Source organism: Lolium perenne, chromosome 5 (assembly GCF_019359855.2).
Source record: "Lolium perenne isolate Kyuss_39 chromosome 5, Kyuss_2.0, whole genome shotgun sequence".
NCBI lineage: Eukaryota > Viridiplantae > Streptophyta > Magnoliopsida > Poales > Poaceae > Lolium > Lolium perenne.
Genome location: NC_067248.2, coordinates 61,854,016 through 61,872,273, shown reverse-complemented (window position 1 = coordinate 61,872,273; position 18,258 = coordinate 61,854,016). Strand labels below are relative to the sequence as shown.

At 44.5% G+C, this 18,258-nt stretch overlaps 1 protein-coding gene across 1 annotated transcript; it reads right to left on the bottom strand.

Moving 5' to 3' along the window:
• Positions 1 to 334: 334 nt before the first annotated feature.
• Positions 335 to 10,211, bottom strand: LOC127299327 (uncharacterized). The gene is made up of 8 exons (XM_051329269.2): positions 9,849 to 10,211; positions 2,565 to 3,304; positions 2,250 to 2,391; positions 2,060 to 2,167; positions 1,427 to 1,639; positions 1,214 to 1,324; positions 920 to 1,120; positions 335 to 827 (listed from the first exon to the last, which is right to left on the bottom strand). Exons 2-8 carry the CDS (start codon positions 3,164 to 3,166, stop codon positions 627 to 629), a joined length of 1,578 nt encoding a protein of 525 aa, XP_051185229.1. The 5' UTR covers positions 3,167 to 3,304; positions 9,849 to 10,211; the 3' UTR covers positions 335 to 626.
• Positions 10,212 to 18,258: the final 8,047 nt, after the last annotated feature.

The following is an 18,258-nucleotide window of genomic DNA, read 5'->3' as shown; positions in this document are numbered from 1 at the left end:
GTTATTTTTGTGTAAATCGCCGACTCGCGTTGCGCCGTTCATCTCCCCCTGTTCCTCCTCGATTGCTCGATTCCATCTCTCCTAGCCCCCGGCGGCAGGCATCAGTCCCTGGCAGACATATTGGTCCTCGGCACGGCGGCATTCCAGCGGGCAACGGCAGGCCAGCAGTTACTGTCCAAATGACCATGATCTGCTCCCTCCGACCTCCACCAATCTGCCCTCTACACTGATCCGGTCGTCCTTGGCTGCTGAGGTGTGATTTCCATCGCTTAAGTTCATACCAGTTTAAATCCAAAGACCTACACTTGAGCCATTTATATGTAGCTGAACAAGATAAGTTCATACCAGTTTTACTGATTATCACATCCAGCTCCCGCAATGTAACACAGTAATTCGAACCCTCAATATTCAAAAAGTATCGCTGGAACTACATAGGGAGCAAATACGATTCCTACACCAATCTAGGAATTGATGCATAGACCCACAGTGTTGTGTATTGAAGCAAAATCCATACAAGGAGCATGATATTCCAGGCTAGCTTCCCGGTGCTTTTCTTCCTGTGTTGCGGCACTTACAGGTTCAGGATTCGGGGATTGTATGGTGGGTAGATTATTACTTCTATGATCTCACACCAGAGAGCGATGGAGCCTCGCCCTAGCATTGACGAGCTTCTCGGCCTGCTTGATCACGTGCCTCCCCTGGGTGTATGTCACCAGCTTGCCCACATTGCGGCGCACCACGTCTATGATCACCTTGAACTGCCACTTGTCCGCCACGCTGATCATCCTCTGCACCACATAGTTGGCATACTGGTCGATCATCATACCCTACACGACAAGGAAACTACACAAGATTAGTCATCTAGAATTTGCTGGCATGTGAAGCAACAATGGTAGTTTGATCTTGATAGGAGGCAGACCAGGAGATGATCAGCATTCCCAGCACCCCCTGCATAGAGGGTCTCATTTATGATCCGCTGGCGAGCGTGGCGGCTGCCGTGGATTAGGCACTTCTCAATGACATTGGAAGAGTGCTTCTGGCAGCTCATGTGCACAATCCGCCCAGAAAACTTCCGCAGAATGGCTCCCAGGTTGTGGGGCCCTCCATGCTCCACAATGTACTGCAACCACAAAAGATTTACATAAATCCACGGGTGAAGTTTTCAGTTCAACAAAAGATTTATTGATCAGTTAGAAATCACTCCATATTTTACCTGCACAACGTAGTTTCCAAACGGGTCAACCGACAGCTCGTTGGCACATTCGACAATTTCCTTGACTAAAGCACAAAGGATCTGTGGATCCTTGCAGAACCCCAGCACTTTCTGGGAAGATTATAAGGGAGAGAAGGATGAATAATGTATGTAACACATAGAAAATAGCGTGAAAAGATAGGAAGTAGTCAAAAACGCAATGCCCACAGTCACCTGAACAACACGGCATCCGTAAGGATGGGAAGACAACATTTTGACCTTCCCACATAAGCTTCTATAGAGGAATCGGTTACACTGTGCTGGCACACACTCTATGCATTTCTGAATAACGTGGTTTGCATGTTGGTCACATGAACATTTCAACAGGTTGCTACCAAGCTCCTTGGCCATCTCTATCTGCTGATCAATGTCGCTTATTTCAAAAACCTGGCGAAAGAGACCAGATCAATTAGAAAAGTACTTAAGTGATCAAGTTCACCGTGAAAAAATATGGCAGACTGTGGTACCGATTTAACAAGGAAGAATAATTATCAGCTTGAACTAAGTTATGCAGTCGATCCTTACATGATATTTATGGCAGAAGCCATCTAAAGATATAGAAAACCTTAACAACAGAAATGAACAGCTTAACTAAATTAAGTGTTCTAACTTATATGTGAATCACACCATAGGCCTTCGAAATATAGAAGTGCAGCTTTGCAATATTTTTTAGAGAAAGGACCTTTTGGCCCTACTTTGGGGACACCAGCAAGTCACAGGATAAGCTTTGCAATCTAACAATCTATAGACACATCTTAATGCTTCCCTACCTTAGATATATTAGAAAGTGAACAGTAATCAGTTTACCTTCTGGATCACTCGACAACCATAGACGTCAAGGCTTAGGCCTAACATCTGCCCGAATAGATGACCAATCAGTTTCCTAATGTCAATTGGCAGTCCATGCTCAAGAAGCTGATGAAAATAAGTAAATAGTTAATCCAAACATCCTCAAAGATTCATGTTATGAAAACCCATAAGAGTTGGAAGAAAAAACCTTCTGGATGACATAGTTGCCAAAGGCATCTTTTGCCAGTGTGCAAACGCGAGGCACAATTTCTTTATACAGCATAGTTATTTCTCCAGTAGTTGCTGTGTCGAGCATCTTTTGAATAAAGAAGCTCCCAGCTGGATCAACACTGCATGCAAAATACAACAAAGGGTAATGGATGGCTCAGCCATATAAGGTGACAATTGCTTAACAGATCACAGAGTACAGCAGGATGGGCATACTGACTGAAACTACTGCTTAGCACTTGTGAGAATAAAGCTAAGTAATAATGAACTTGAGGGTTGCATGAGTTATGTGCACCTGAGAGAAGGTACATGACCCTTGATATGAATGAGCTGCATTGAATGGTTCAGTGGATTTTTTATCTGCTCAAGAAGGTAATGGAACTCAAAGTTTCTGTTGTTCGGTACATGGCCATAGTTGTGGATATTGCCCGGTCTGCCACTAGAATGTTGGGTTTGAGAAAAACCAGCAATCGTTCCATGTCCAGGATCCTTTGTATCTGGTGGAAGTCTCCCAGGATATGCCACCTCAACATGAAGAGCATACTGATTCTTAAGATCCTCAAACGACTGATGCCAGAGTCGGTAGCCAATTTCTTGGTCTGGGTCAACGAATGCACGATTGCATGCCTCCTCTATTTCCACTGGTTCAGGAAAAGTCGAAGTAGCAGAAGTGTACACTGGAGCAACTGAAAACCGTGGACCTGAGCCAGCACTAGAGTCAGGCACAATGATTTCACTATGGCAAACTTGACCTGGATGTTTCACCTTCGCACTTCGTGCTGCCTTGTGGTCCACCAAACTCATCAGTGGAACCTCAATCTTTGATGGTGAACTGTAGGAATTGGCATCTTCTGAAACATACGGTGGTAGATCAAAATTCTCATCTCCCAGTAGCATGTCTATATACGTTCGTTCCTTTGGAGGCTGGGTAGGCAGTTGCTTTTGCACTGTGAAGTTATTGGTAGCTCTGCCTGTGTCAGCATTTCTAGGCAACTTGTGATGTTCCTGAGTTAACACTTCACTGTTTAAATCAACCTGAAAAGGAAACGGCAATGTTTCATTACCATAATGGGAATTGCTAATGGTGCAAATACTAAAATAGGTAAAACAGAAACATACTCATGATGGTATATGCTAGTTTTGAGGGTAAATTCCACCCATATGTTACCTCTATGATACTGACTGCTAACTGCTCAGTGGATCACATCTAGTGTTGGCTCTGGCACAACACTCAGCGTCCTCGCTACATCACACCATCTCTCTATCTGCTACCGCCGCAGTCTGTAGCCTCCCATCCCACATAGCCGACCAACCTAAAGTGCAAGTTTATAGACAGCTGGTACTGCCTTTATACTATCTCACAGAAAGCGTCAAACACCGTCCAATGCTGCTCACTAGAGTTGTACACGTGGAATGCCAACAAACCCTAAACCTAACCCCTACCACTGGGTACTGCCCCGTGTAATTAAATGTTCCTTTGAATGTGCCACTGGCGATTAAATACTCGTTTTTAAGTAAAAATTAAGGTACCTCCTCCACTTGCCTACCCAGCCATGCTAATGCCCAGTCAGCATGATCTCCCTCCTAGGGCTTTGATTGAGTCAAGCCAGACCAGTGGTTGAGCCAGTCAAGCGGTTGGTTTTTTTTTTGCGGGTAATTAGTAGAACTGCTAGTCAAGCGGTTGGCTCACCTATTAATTAGTAGAACTACTAGCAAACAATTCAATTCTAGTGTTTTAGATACTAATAACATATTCTTAGTCTCTCTAAAAAGATATTACATATTCGTGATTCATTACATACATCAATCAATACATACAACTTAGATGCAATCCAGAAATAAACAATAATGATTCATAAATACAACAAACTACAACATCAAAGCCTTTTTCCCAAGCAAGTTGGGGTAGGTTAAAAATACAATTTGAGAAATATGCTCTCTAAATAAATATTTCAGACCGACTGCCACTGGTGCAGTTTAGCTCAAATGCTGCCAATTTAGACACTAATTCATCGACTCAGAATGGACCACATACATGAACGATCTTTAACCTAAGATGGGACCAAGTTTTTATTACAATCTATGATCACAGGAGGAACTAGGTCTTCAGTAGTCCCAAACCCACAATGTGCTCTGGTGTTGATTCAGTGTACAATCACGAGGTGATTTGGGCATTAAACTAACTAGCTAAATAACAGTGTTCACAAAAAAAAGGATGCTAGTGCCAGACCAAAGCGTTGCAGTCACAGAATGTGAGGCCGTGGCGCCTGTAGAAAATCATGGACACTTGCACCTGCCCCATAAGCAACCATTCTCAGTGTGAGGAGAGGAGTTCCGATTTTCTCCAATAAGAAATTGAAAACTCGTGGCTCGAAGCCTAAGTAATCTCACGACAGCTCGATCGACCAATTAATTTGGAAAACTCGCTAGAAACCAAATCCTAAGTAACCTAAGTCAGTAGATGCCATTAACTCTATGTGTCGATCTTTTCCACTTTCGTCCTCGCCGCTGGCTCAAATGTGTCGAATGACTCGAGAGCATACGCTTTTAATTTCCAATTTTGTCATGGATAGCCGCTGGCCATGGCATCACCCCACTTTCCGCCAAACAGCTGGTTCCCCTCTTCCTGTCTCCATCGCCTCCCACTCTTCTAGCTTCTCAGCTCTTTTGACCGCTGGCTCATCCTAAGGCCTTGAACTGCACATTATGGTGAAGATGAAAATGGTGTGTCTAGTGAAGGGCGGGCATGTCAGCTAGGCTTGACTCTGCCGGGAGACGCGAGGTAGAGGAGTCATATAGGTACAATCGACAACCGTTGGATGGCATGCATGATGAACCGTGTCCTGCTGCCAACCTCCCTTGGGAAGATTCTCAAACATATATGTATCGATTAGCACTAAGTAGGATTTGCAATTAACTGCTCCCAATTCCCACTTTTCCTTCTCTATTTTTAGGAAACTAGACCTGGATTTAAAAGAAATTAATTACGCAGTTTTGCATGGTGGAAAGGGACGTGTGATACCACTGCCATCTACAACCAACTCCGCTTCAATAGTAAAGATAAATGAGCAAGGCTGCAACTAACAGTTAATATCTCTTGCAGGCGGTTGCTACGGATAGACTTGTGATTCTAATAAGGACAGAAAGTTATTGATGAGTGTTTGTAGTAAAATCTATAGTGTGTCAGAATTTAATTTGGCATATTAGTTGAGCAATATTAGAATGTTAGATTAAGCTTTTATTCATCTAAAAACCACCGATGGGACAATAACTAGTAGTTCAATTCTACAAGAGAAGTTGTTGCGGTGATGGTGTAGAACATCAGCCGCATAACTGATGTGTTCCATAATTAGCATTTTGTATTATAATTTGTCAACCGATTTAATAATATGCCTATTTTTAAGCATAGCCCTGATACTGACTACTTTCGGCAAGTTATGTGGTAGTCTTGTTTATTGAATATATAAAATTACACCGTATAAGGGATTCCCCTACGGTAAAGGTGTCAAATAAAAATGTGTTAGTCCTGTGGTTTTTTAAACCAAACAGTCATCATATGAGATAATATGTATATTTGTTCTTTTAACATAAGAATTTATTATCGTTACATCAACCCCCTCTATCTATACTATTATTCACGTAGGTATATTTTAAGTGAGAGGGGGTGTTCGTAGCTTGAATTATTTCATAGAAGCAATTATTTATAATTTTTTATCAGAGTTTCTAAAGAGGAATTTTTTAGATGACAACGCAAAATAGTTAGAAAACTTTTTTTCTATTAGGTTATACTACCTCCGTCCCAAGGAATAAGGCGCACGCGTATTCCAAGACGAACTTTGACCATAAAAATTGAGTAATAAAATCTTGGTTATATTATATGCAATTAGTATCGTTGGATTCATATTGAAAAGTACTGTCTAATGATGTTAATTTCTTACAAACAATCTTTATATATTTAAAGTAATACTTAGTCAAATGTAAAGCACGTAAAACGAGGGCGCCTTATTCCTTAATTCGGAGGTAGTATGTCTAAAGATATGCTTCAAAATAATAGATTTTAGTGTCCTGATGGTGAAGGTTTTCTTCTTAATTCTTTCATCTAATGCATCTCACAAGTGAACACAGTTACTCACTAGATACGTTATTCAAAATTACAACATAGTGTTTGTAAATGTTACATAATTTCCCGATCGCTTGGGAATGTTGACAAGGACACATAAATTTGGATCTTCTTAAGGGAGCTCGTCACAAGAACCTGGTGGTTAGAGTTCCACAATGACTCTCACGTCATAGAGCAAAGCTTGTAGCTCCATTAGTCGATCTACCCCAAGGAGGTACTTCCATGTAGTAGCCATAATAATTCATCCAAAAAGAACAGGACCAGAAGCTTCTAACGGAAAAAGAAGCAAGTAGATTTTCCGCTAAAAAAAACAAGCAAGTAGAATCTTGTCCCTACGCAAGAACTCATATTTAGACCCATAGGTAGCCTTGTGTGCTGGAATAACCAATAAAAAAAATTTAGTTTAATGATGCTCTAAGGGAACTGATATACTAGACCATCTTGATGCATGTTTACTTATTAAAGAATCCAAATACGTATATCGGGGGTCTTTAATTTGGCCCCATAAGGTTTTACACTTGGTACCAACACGGGAAAGCAATGCACCAAACTTCCAATCAACACACCTGGCCTCCACTTTGAACCCATGAAGTTATCACTTCATACTTACTCGGTGGAGAATAGTACAGAACCATCAAGCACAACAACTGAGATCAGCTAACAGTAACCCATTCAAGATCTCCATCGTCCTTCGTCCTCAAATGTAGGCCTTAAGTATTAAAGTGTCCTTGAGGTACCATCGTCTTTTGGGCACCTTGTGAAATAAAAGACTTCGAGGACCAAAGCATGCCATCTATAAAAAAGGAGCATAACATGCCGAAAGGTTCCAATATTTTGCACTCTTCTTGGCCACCCCCCTAAATACCTTTGGTCCATGTATCCACCAAACCTCTAACAGCATAATTGATATTGCAGTGGACATAATTCGTAGCGCCACTCTACTTCAATGCACATCAGATCCTAAAGAAGATACATGCCCGCACTATTGACATATTAGTAAATTAAAGTTGGTCGATTCATATCAAGTTGACAGCACTAGTGCAATCAGTGTGGAAAGAGTAGCCATGGAGTGCCACGCTCTAAAACTTTGTTTTCTTTATTTGGACGAATTTTTGGTCATTTTGACCAAGTGCGGAGCTCTACAATGATGCGCTAAAAACGGATGGCCGACAACGATAGGCATGGAGCCAATGAAGAGGTCTTCAATAAGTATGGAGTGATATGCTACTGAATTAATGACAATGTGGAGCGAAATCAATATATCATCACTGGTTGGTTGAATAATTGCAAACCTAGTTTACAATTATTTGCTAAAGCTATAGAGGGTATAGGAGACAAGAGAACGTTTAGTTTCGGGCTAGGCACGAAAACCTAGCTGCATTGGCCTACCTATGCTTTGGACCCCAACTACCCCTTGGAAGCTGTGGTGATTGGAATATGATGGCAACATAAGAGTCACACAAGATCAAGCTTGGGTCAGACTACCAAAAATTTGAAATAATGACAGACATATCTAGGTTCTAAACATTGGTCTAGGCAACATAGGTCAAATAATCGGCTAGGTAGGGGTAACCAAACAATGATAGTATGAGGGGTGAACTTCTCCCCAATTGGTGTAGGCATTGTGATAATGACTAATAATAACTAAGATCTATGAGTCTCATATAGCAAGCATGCAAATACATGTTCATTCAAAGGAAGTAACCAAAAAAAGAGAGTACACAACCATACCAAGAGAGAGAAAGTTTTCTTGCCAAAAACAAGTAATGGTATGTAGTTTGGCATATACTGTATATGCAGCCGAAGACAAAAAAAAGTGGAGGAACTTCCCATTGCTATCCCATATCACAATGAGCAATGTGGCCCTTGCACTAGTAATTCGAATGGTTGATGGAGTAGTCATACCCTTCCCAATACAAACAAACTCCAGGTTTGGCTTGATATGTCCCATTAATGCGGATTTTCTTTGAGTGGTAGGTGTTGTTTCTGTCACTAGCAATGCATCCATGACAAAATCAGCTCCAAGCACTCTAAATGCATTCTCACATAGGCTATCCTGCTTGGACGTGCGTGTGTGTGTGTGTGTGCGAGTGTATTTCGAAAAAGAAGATTACTATGATCAATCTACAAAACATGTTAAATCTTACATCACTGGTGCAATAGTCCAAAATTGCTCGCACTGTTATTTCATGCTGTGAAATTAAATGCCTTGTGTATTAACTTTACTTGGCTATGAAAGATAAAGGAGTAGTCTTGTAGATCCATAGTAAGTCCAAGAAACATTGCCGGATTTCAACACTTCATATAGGCCATAGTAAATCCATGAAACATTGCTAGAGTTCAAGAGGAATCACCGTGACAGAAGATAGAAACAAAGGAACAGTAAAAAGAAGTTCAAGAAGAAGCTGCAATTAAGGTAAAAGTTGTTAGAACAATTTTGGATCGAAACCGCTTGGAATCTGGCGGCATAAGATATGATAAGTGAATTTTAATATCTGAACACAACCCGATCCGTATCCAAGTATGGTTGTTACGATATGGTATTGCTAATAAACGGAGATATAGGATAATCTCTTCTTTGTAGCTGGATTATTCAACCTTTTGAATATTGTTATCCTTTTTGTTAGTAAATTTTAATCACGAACTTGCAATGCGTGGATGTTTTGTTTGTCCATGAGAAGGTGCAAGCTTAACTTCTGAACCGAAGCTCTTCAATTTGGTGAGGGACAAAAATGAATCAGCCAAACACGCATTACAAACACATAGTGACATGTTTAACATAGTACTGTTGTTGTTTATGGTGAGCCGATGAGAAAGATCGAATGCAAAATATAGGGGCAATAATTAATTTTTTTTGTGAGAAAAATCAAGTGCAAATCCTAAAGGCTCTTTTGTAGAAAATAATGGATATATTTGATTGAAGCATTCTTGCACACTACCTTTAGCGGAAATAAACCTTTTTTTTCCAGAAGAGGTAGGAGTTTTGCCGATTATATTTATAAATTAGGAGTAAACATTGGGGGCTAGGCCAAAACTGAACAAAAAACATCCAAAATGCCAGAAGTTACAAGTACAGGATTCTTGGTCTGAGCAAATTAGGACTAGGAGTAAAGCATGTCACCGGACCAATGAACCACGGCTGGCCTCCACCTAGTGATAACTGGAGCTGGGAAGACAAAAAAGGTCTGAGAAAAAGTACCCTCCGGTGCCACAAACAATTGTTCTGTATTTCATATTTTTCGCTTCTAATTCAGCTGTAATTGATCTAAATACCACCTAACATACACACGAACTCATGAATTCTAGTACATCAAAAAGATGCAGACTAAATTGCAAGCCCTACTCACAATTCACGCACGAGAGCAACCGGAGAAAAAACAATTGGAACTATTTCATGAAAAAGTGTCTGAATAATCGAAGATCCAAGTACGGGATTTGGTTCTTGGTCGCAGTGCATACCTAGAACAAGCACAGAACAATGCGCCAGCTGATGGCTTGCCTTCGAGCAGGGTATGGATCCCGCACCATATCAGTGCGGTTCCTGGAACTGCGGTTCGCTCCTCTCCTCTTCTTCGTCTCCGGCCTCTCTTCCCCGTCGCCAGCGACCTTCAATGTCGCTGCCGATGGCGTCCATGGAGTCGACGCCAGGCGACTGCACAGTCGTGGGCTCTGACTCCGCAGCGCGATATGCAACATGCATTATGGGCTCCGCCACCTTCGCTGGGACCGTCGCGTCGCCGGCTCGCCGCCGCCGCCGCCGTTGATTCGTTCAGAGAGTGGGTGATAGTGAATGTTGATTCGAAAGGCTACGCCGTCACCGGGGACGAACACTAATGTGGGCTTAGAAGTCTACAACGCTCAACGCTGGCTGTATGTGGACTTCAAAAGCCCAACGGCTATCTACTAGCTCGTTAAGTTAGGAGTATGGACAGCCCGTGAATGGACTTGAAAAGCCCAACGAAAAGAAAATCTGTCAGCCGAAAGGATCTAGCCCAACCCAGCCTTGTCACCCATGGACTAGTGTCAAATTATCATGGTCTAGTCAAAGCATCCAATGGCCTCTCAGTCTCAGTGTCGCCAACTTGCCATTTACGGCTGCTTAATCCAGAGATTGCTTGTGGTAACGAACATAGGTCTTTGGTTCTAGAAAAAATTTGATAGAGCACCACATTGTCCTAAAAAACAAATAGAAAGAGAGAGCACCCTAGCATATATATCTGCACGCACTCCCTTCGACAAAAACTAGGGGTATTTTTTTCCTGGAAAAGACATAGGAGTATTATTCGTGTCATTTGTTAGAGATGTGTGATTTACGGTCACTAGATACAAGAGTGTTTCGTACACAATCACTTATTGCGGTAGAATGTTGTATTTTGCCGATGTGGCAAGTGGTGGACTCGTCCGTAAGGTTCTAGCCCTATTTTATTTTGTAAATATCTCCAAAATCTTTTTTCTTCCCACTAAGGTCCCTCCTCTATTTCCCAACCTAAAACATACCAAAAAAGAAATCCTTGGGATGACACTCCTCGTCGTGCCCTGCCTCGTGCTGGGTTTCCCCGAGGGACACCGACTCCCTTGAAAGTGGCACGAGAAGGTCGCGACACCGCACTTCTTGGCGACAAATGGTGGCCACCCGCATGATGTCGGCTTGTCTGCCCTGCACCACCGCCCGGTTTGTCGTCCCTGGGTCCCCGTTGTTTGCGCCTTGATGGTAGGGGTGGACTAACGAGCTACTCGGACCGTTTAGGGCTCGGCTCATTAAGCTCAAGATCATTAATGCTTGAATCATTAAGCTCGTTAAGAATAATGAGGTAAAATCATTGTTTGGCTCAGCTCGTTATGTGCTTGTGAGCGCTCGCGAGCTGCTGGTTAAGGATCGTTAATAATAGACATGCACATGTAGCTAAGCCTACGTATCTACCTCATCATTATTGAGATAAACATGGTAAGATAGACATGCACATACAGCTAAGCGGGAAAGAGTTGGGGCGGCTGCTTCACTAGATTATTGGGTCAGCTCTGTTGACGTACACATGCACATACAGCTAAGCGGGGAAGAGTTGGGGCGGCTACTTCACTAGATTATTGGGTCAGCTTTGTTGGTTTCCCTTGATGGGTTTGGTTGTTGTATGTATGGCTCACCTTTGATCGGCCCGGTGCCTAAGGACACAATAATGTGACCCAACACTAGTTTCTTACCGGTCTTAACGAGTAGCTCAGGAACATGGTCTGCTTGGTTGTTTAGCTTGTTAACCTTAACGAGAAAAATTTGCTGCTCGGCTTGGCTCGTTAAGAAAATGAGCCGAGCTTAATCGATTCGAGCAAATGAGCACTCATTTAACTCGCCGAGCTTCGAGCATTTTGTCCAGCCCTACTTGATGGAGTGTGTGGTGTGCCCCTCTAAAAACAACCGGGTCGTCGCCTCCAAGTCCATCCACTCCCCTGGATCCCGGTGGGCCAACAGTGGTCATCCCTTCTCCTTCCTGACGCTGCATCGGCTCCTTCACCTCCCACTGCATCACGCTTCCACGTGCACTATTAGACGATCTTCTCCTTCATGGCCTGCAACGGCTCGCGGCCAGGAAGCATACGGTGCTGGCGGGAGACCCGACGGTTCTTGTGGACGCAAGGTATTAGGGGTGAGGCGGCGGTGCTTGCGGGCGCCCGCGGGTGTTGCCGGCTTGTCGTGAGGACGAGCGCGCAGGGGATCCACACCGGCGGTCTAGGTTGACATTCAGGGTGCCCATGTAGTGTTGACGGCCTTCCCTGCCATCCACGGGGAAGAAATAGTACCGCAGCTCTCCCATGGAGGACAATGATGGCTTTCCCTCTCTTTCCTTACGTTGGGATTCACAGGCGGCACACTAGAGCCCTCCACCGTCGGGGTACTGCGAAGCGGAGCAAGTCCCTGGGCAGCGCCACGGGAAGGACGACGAGAAGGAGGAGTCTGGACAGCGGCGCCGGCTATCTGGGGTTGGGAAGAAGGAGGAAGGGGAGGTGGGGGCATCCAACGGCGGCATCTCGGGGTACTAGGACCGGAAGAGTGGAGGCCAGGGACCAGCAGCGGCGCAGAAGAATCTCTTCGGGGCCGTGCTCCACTCCATCCTCCCTTCCTCCACATCGATGAGCAGCGAACCAGCTACAAACCTTTGCGCCTCTGCCCTGGAACTCCACACGCCACCGCCGAAAAGGGGTCTACTGCAGGCCATGGTGTGGTCGGGCGGAGCGCCTTGCGGCTCAAGGCAGGGGCAGACATCACACAACAGGGAAGCCAGCGAGGCCGCCGGCACATGGATGGAGTGAGGACGCATGCATGGCTGCGGACATCGACCATAATGGGGCCAGCCGGGGACATGACAGGTTTGGCGGCGCACGGCAAGGTGTCGTTGGTTATTTTTGTTCCCTTACTCTTGCAATTTCACCCTTCCTTTTTTATTATTTGAAAATAGGCTATATGGATGGTTTGGGGCCTGACATGTGGGGTTGACACCCTGCCACATCAGCAAATACAGTGTTCTACCACCTCCAGTGATCGTGTACGCCACAAGCTCATGTCTTCGGTGACCGTATTTCGCGTATAGGCATGTAATGTGATGAAGGCGAGAAGGAGGATTGAGTTCAGTGACCATCGATGTATTTTACTCAAACGATAATTATCGACTACTCTCGCTACACTTTTCTTTAAAACATGATTATTTACCATATTGTTCACCACATGTCAATGACAAGGGTGGTTCTCACCTCACGTAAAAATATAATATCCACATTGAGAGGGAAACATTCCTAGCGCTCACCAGACAGTTAGGGCCTGTTTGGTAGCCTGTGGACCTCTTTTTTGCATGGGCTAGTACGAAAAATGGGCTATTTGATTTCCTGGACTCTCTCTCGTTGTTGCACGAACCAGGTTTTGGCCAGGCCCGGAGGAACACCCAAAATGGCCGTTGCTGTGGAGCCTGGCCCATTCTCTTCAAACGGCTGCTCGCATCGAGAAGGGAGACGGAAACGCCTCCCTTTGGGAACACACACCATAACTAGCCTCACCGCCCCCTCTCCTTCCTCTCACTCGCATCTTCACTCTCCCCCCAATTATCACATCACCAGCGTGGTTGCTCTATCACCGACAAATCTGCCGCACCGTTGCAAGGAGGAGCAGCGGGACCGAAGGAGGAGATGACGGCCAGAACCACCACGACCTCGGCCGCAACCTGTACCGTGCTCTTGACCTGCATCTCGAGTTCGGGCGCTACCTTGACCTCGTCCTCGACCTGAACAATGGCGGTAATCTCCTCTTCCTCTTATCTTCGTCATCGTTCTGCGACGACACGCCGTTCTTCACCGTTTGTTACGACATGCTGATTAGATCTGCTAGGGTTTCCATTAGGATTGGGTTCTAATAGATGATTTCTTGTTCTTCGTGTCGATTTCTTGCTGTTCACGGTTGTGATTCGTTGATCTGTCAGTATAATTTTCAATCGCGGTAGATCCATTCTAGATCATACTGAGATTGGTCAAATTAATTGTCTGATTTTACTCTACATACATGCAAAGAGGGGAAGGGTTTTTTATGCTGGGGTTTTGCATGTTGCGATTCTTTTGCCAAAGATTAAACTGAGCAGCGCTCTAGTTCGTTCATACCCAAGCACAAGATGAGCTAGACGAGTTGAAGAATGAGGTTGTTATGCTCAAGAATGTGCAGAGAACTCAAGCACAAGTTATGAGATCTAAGAAGCATGAATGGGAGGCAGAAAGAAAGAAAGGCATCGGTGGATGAAAAGACAAATTTAGAGTGTGACATATACGATCTGCTCCAAGGGAATTTTGCAAACAAGGATCAGGGCTATTTGTGATGAGTGATGAATGTGTTGGAGATGTAGTGTAGGCGCTAATAGTTGAGATATGTAGCATTTGTAATGTACACTAAGTATCATTTGTAATGTACACTAAGTAGCATTTGTAATATACTCTGCCCTCTATAACTGGTACTTGTGTTGTATGTGAGTGAAGTAGGCCGATGATGATATCCAGTGATCATACTATGGAAGAGATGATCGACCAGAACCTATGGTATAACTGAACATGACCATGCTATTTGTTCTGATCAAACATATCTTTCATATATCCTCATACTATGAGACATATGTTATCTTGCTTTGCATGTTTCTGCTTCTTCAATGGTGCTATCCAACCGTGTGCATCAATTCTGCATTGCCCAATGATTCAAATATGGCACTATGGAAGGCAAAGTGTTGCCCTCAAACTTAGTCATGTGTGCCATATTCCCTGCACACTAGACTTAGTTTGGGGACAATCCCTTTGCCTGCCGTGTGACCCAATGTATGAGGCATATTTTGGTTTTTCTTCTGCGTTGTCCAATGATTTAAATATAGCACTATGGAAAGAAAGGTGCTGCTCTCAAACTTAGTCGTGTGTGCCACATTCGTTGCACACTAGACATAGTTTGGGGACAGTCCCTTAAGCTGCCATGTGATCCAATGTATGAGGCCTCGCTAATGTTTTTGATGTTCTTGTTCATCTATTGTGCACATGCTTGTTGTGATCAGCCACCTCTAATGGCATGTGCTTTTTTGTGCAGAGTGAGCAGATCTAGCTTGGGGCACCTGCGGAGGTTTCCGGCGAGGGACCGTCCAAGAAGCATCGAGGAAGGAAGGCTACCGTCGGCCACTTCCACGACGACGTAGGGCTAGACCACTACCTCCGGATCGTCTTCAAGTCCACCTTCAGGCAGCTCGCAATTCCTTCCGAGTTAGTCAAGTGATTCGTACCCATCCGTTTGAACATCATCGTCCGCAACAACACTGGTTGCAGCTGGAGGATGACTACGAAGAAAGACGGCGCCGAAGCATTCATCGACCAGGGGTGGGAAGCCTTCATCATCGCCCATCAGTTGAAGATAGGCCAATTCTGCACCTTTAAGATGGTGTCCACTGGAGAGTACAGTGTGGTCTTCGTCGACCACACCTGCACTGAAGTGATGACCAGGTGCCCGGACCATGGCGATGCCACCAGGTGTGTCGTCGTGGAAGAAGAAGTCTGAAGCTGTGCTAGTATTGTGTCTCTGCTGGTATTGTGTCTCTACTGTCCTAGCATGTTGTGTCTGAACTCTGGTCTGTGAACAATTGTCGTGTTGAGTCGACCGAACGCAATTCGTATCGTCTATGATCTATCGTGTTGTGCCTGATCTTGCATTCTGTGTTTGCTTGTGTGCTCTACCGATAGATCACTGGTAACCTCACCACCCAAGGGAAGAGGTAACCAGAGTCTGATTTTGGGTTGCAACCAAATAACATCATTCACGTTTTGGGCTATTACATGGCCTTAAAACTGACCTACCAAACAACCAAAGCACAAATCTCCACGGGGCGGAAAAACTCTTCGCGAGCAACCAAACGATAGGCCAATTTGGGCCAGTGACCCGTATGGAACGCGCAGGACATTCCATCTCACTGGCGCAATGAGATGAAAAATTGGCCCAGGCTACCAAACGGGCCCTTGGTTTTCGCCTCACATCAACGCTTAATTATTTATCAAATATTTTGAAATATTTACTGAAAAATCGCTATCTACACATGCAATAATGTGGTCAACATCTAAAAAAGATATCCTATTAATTGTACAAGTAGTATATAAAAGTAGTGTATCTAGCAATAAATTCTATCATTATATACTCCAAAGATATTTTACAATCTGGCAATAAATGGTTAATATCTATCTGTAGTAGTAAATAATTGCAGCTTTTATTTTGCAGGAAATAATTAATGATCACTTCTACTATGGTCAGTGATATTTATTTTATTTTGAACTTGTATTGCATCACCCATGACAAGTTTTTTTACGGTCAGAAACAAATCCACCACGCAGGGTGTTTGTCCCTAGCAACGTACACACACCCACACGCATAGCTACGCCCAAACATCTATGCTCAATGACATGATAGTAATGGTTATTTATGAATGAATTACCTGCGAAGTACCAAGGAAGAGGCTCCTGTCACGGTGGCGGCCAAGGCTAAGCAAGCCGCATAGAACAGCCATGGTAGCATCATCCTCCCATACCTCCTTGCCCTTCTCCGTATGTTCACCATGGGAATGCAACGACGTCTGCATGTGCTTATTATCCATGTCTACACAAGATAAAAAGAAGATACCTACCTACAAAGTAAACCTTTGAATGGAGAGAAAGAGGGGGAGGGGGTTCTCCTCTATTTATAGGGAAATGATAAAACATTTATTGCCCTAGGTTTTAAGCACACGACCAGGGGTATAATGGTCATTTTGAGTTGAAGCACTAGAATACTCATCACTACTAGGAAAAGGCCTATAGATGGAAATAGCACTACCTGCGCACCAGCAAATCCATGCGCCGGTGGCAAATAGTGCCGGCGCACCTATATGCCGCCACGCCGGCGATGGTGTCTTACTGCCGGCGCACAACCAAAAAAGATGCGCCGGCGATAAAGTTCGAAGAGGACCAGACCACACACAAAAAATCGAGCTTTATATCAAAATCTATCTACGCGAAATTTTCTATCCGAATTCAACGACCTACGGTCGTTTGGACAAAAAATGGATTCGTCAATTGGAAAACAGAAACAAGACTTTTTTGAGATTTAAGATTTGGGTGAAAAAAAATAAAAAATACCCCCGGCGCACCACCCTACTTGGTGCGCCGGCGGTAACCTAGACTATATAGTCAAGCCGGCCCTCCTCCCTCTTCTCGTTCCTTACTTCTCCCCTTTTCCTCTTTCCCTCCTCCTCTTCTCCTCACCGATGCCCTCCTCCTCCTCCTCCTCCTCCTACTCAGGTGACCTCCTCCTCCCCCTACTCCGGTGACCTCCTCCTCCTCCTCCACCTCCGGCCTTCTCCTTCTCCTTCTCCTCCTCCTCCTCCTCCTCCTCCACCTCCGGCCATCTTCTCCTCCTCCTCCTCCACCTCCACCTCCGGCCATCTCCTCCTCCTCCTCCTCCTCCTAAACCACCACCTCCGGCCCTCATTCTCATCCTCCTCCTCCTACTCCTACCCCTACACCGGCGCGGCAACGACAACAAGGCGGTGCATGGCCACCGTTTTCGAGGACGAACCCAAGATAGATGAACCCGAGCTAGATCTAGATCTAGATCTAGATTTGATTTTTTTTGTTTTCTTGTATAACTTACCGTCGGTGCCCTAGACAGGTGCGCCGGCAATAATGCGAGTTACCACCGGCGCACCAACTGGTGCACCGGCAATAAGCTATTACCACCGTCCTGTTCCCACCGGCGGGCTCTAGTGCGCCGGCAATAGCCCGTTTTGGTGCGCCGGCAATAAGCCTTTTTCTAGTAGTGCATCGTAGGCATAAAGCGTAGTTATCTAATCTCACTGGGTGTCTCTATAAATCTGGCGAGATCCATCATGTAAAGTCTCTTCTAATTTTGTGATCACATCCTCAAATAATTTCTAAGGGAATTTCTTCATCTTCATCTTTACATATTGGTTCGAGCCCTTACCAAACAAATAAACACTCTTCTGATACATCAGTATTATGATTGTCGATTTATAATGCAAAAAACCATTCATTAGTTGGTGCGCTAGGTAAATGATGTGCGAGTCATATAGACCGGGTCTCCACTAGCCCCTCTGCTAGCACACAGTGACGTGAGCGTAGTAGCTTCCTTGTGACGGTAAAGCACTCGTCCGTTGGGAACCCCAAGAGGAAGGTATGATGTGTACAACAGCAAGTTTTCCCTCAGTAAGAAACCAAGGTTTATCGAACCAGTAGGAGCCAAGAAGCACGTTGAAGGTTGATGGCGGCGGAGTGTAGTGCGGCGCAACACCAGGGATTCCGGCGCCAACGTGGAACCTGCACAACACAA

Bases quoted from the DNA above. Each gene is read 5' to 3' on its own strand.
- LOC127299327 (XM_051329269.2), bottom strand. From the start codon at position 3,166: ATGCTACTGGGAGATGAGAATTTTGATCTACCACCGTATGTTTCAGAA. The intron at 1,640-2,059 runs GTAAACTGATTA...CTCTTTCGCCAG, and splicing joins GTTGTCGAGTGATCCAGAAG to GTTTTTGAAATAAGCGACAT. The intron at 1,121-1,213 runs GTAAAATATGGA...TTGTGGTTGCAG, and splicing joins TTGGAAACTACGTTGTGCAG to TACATTGTGGAGCATGGAGG.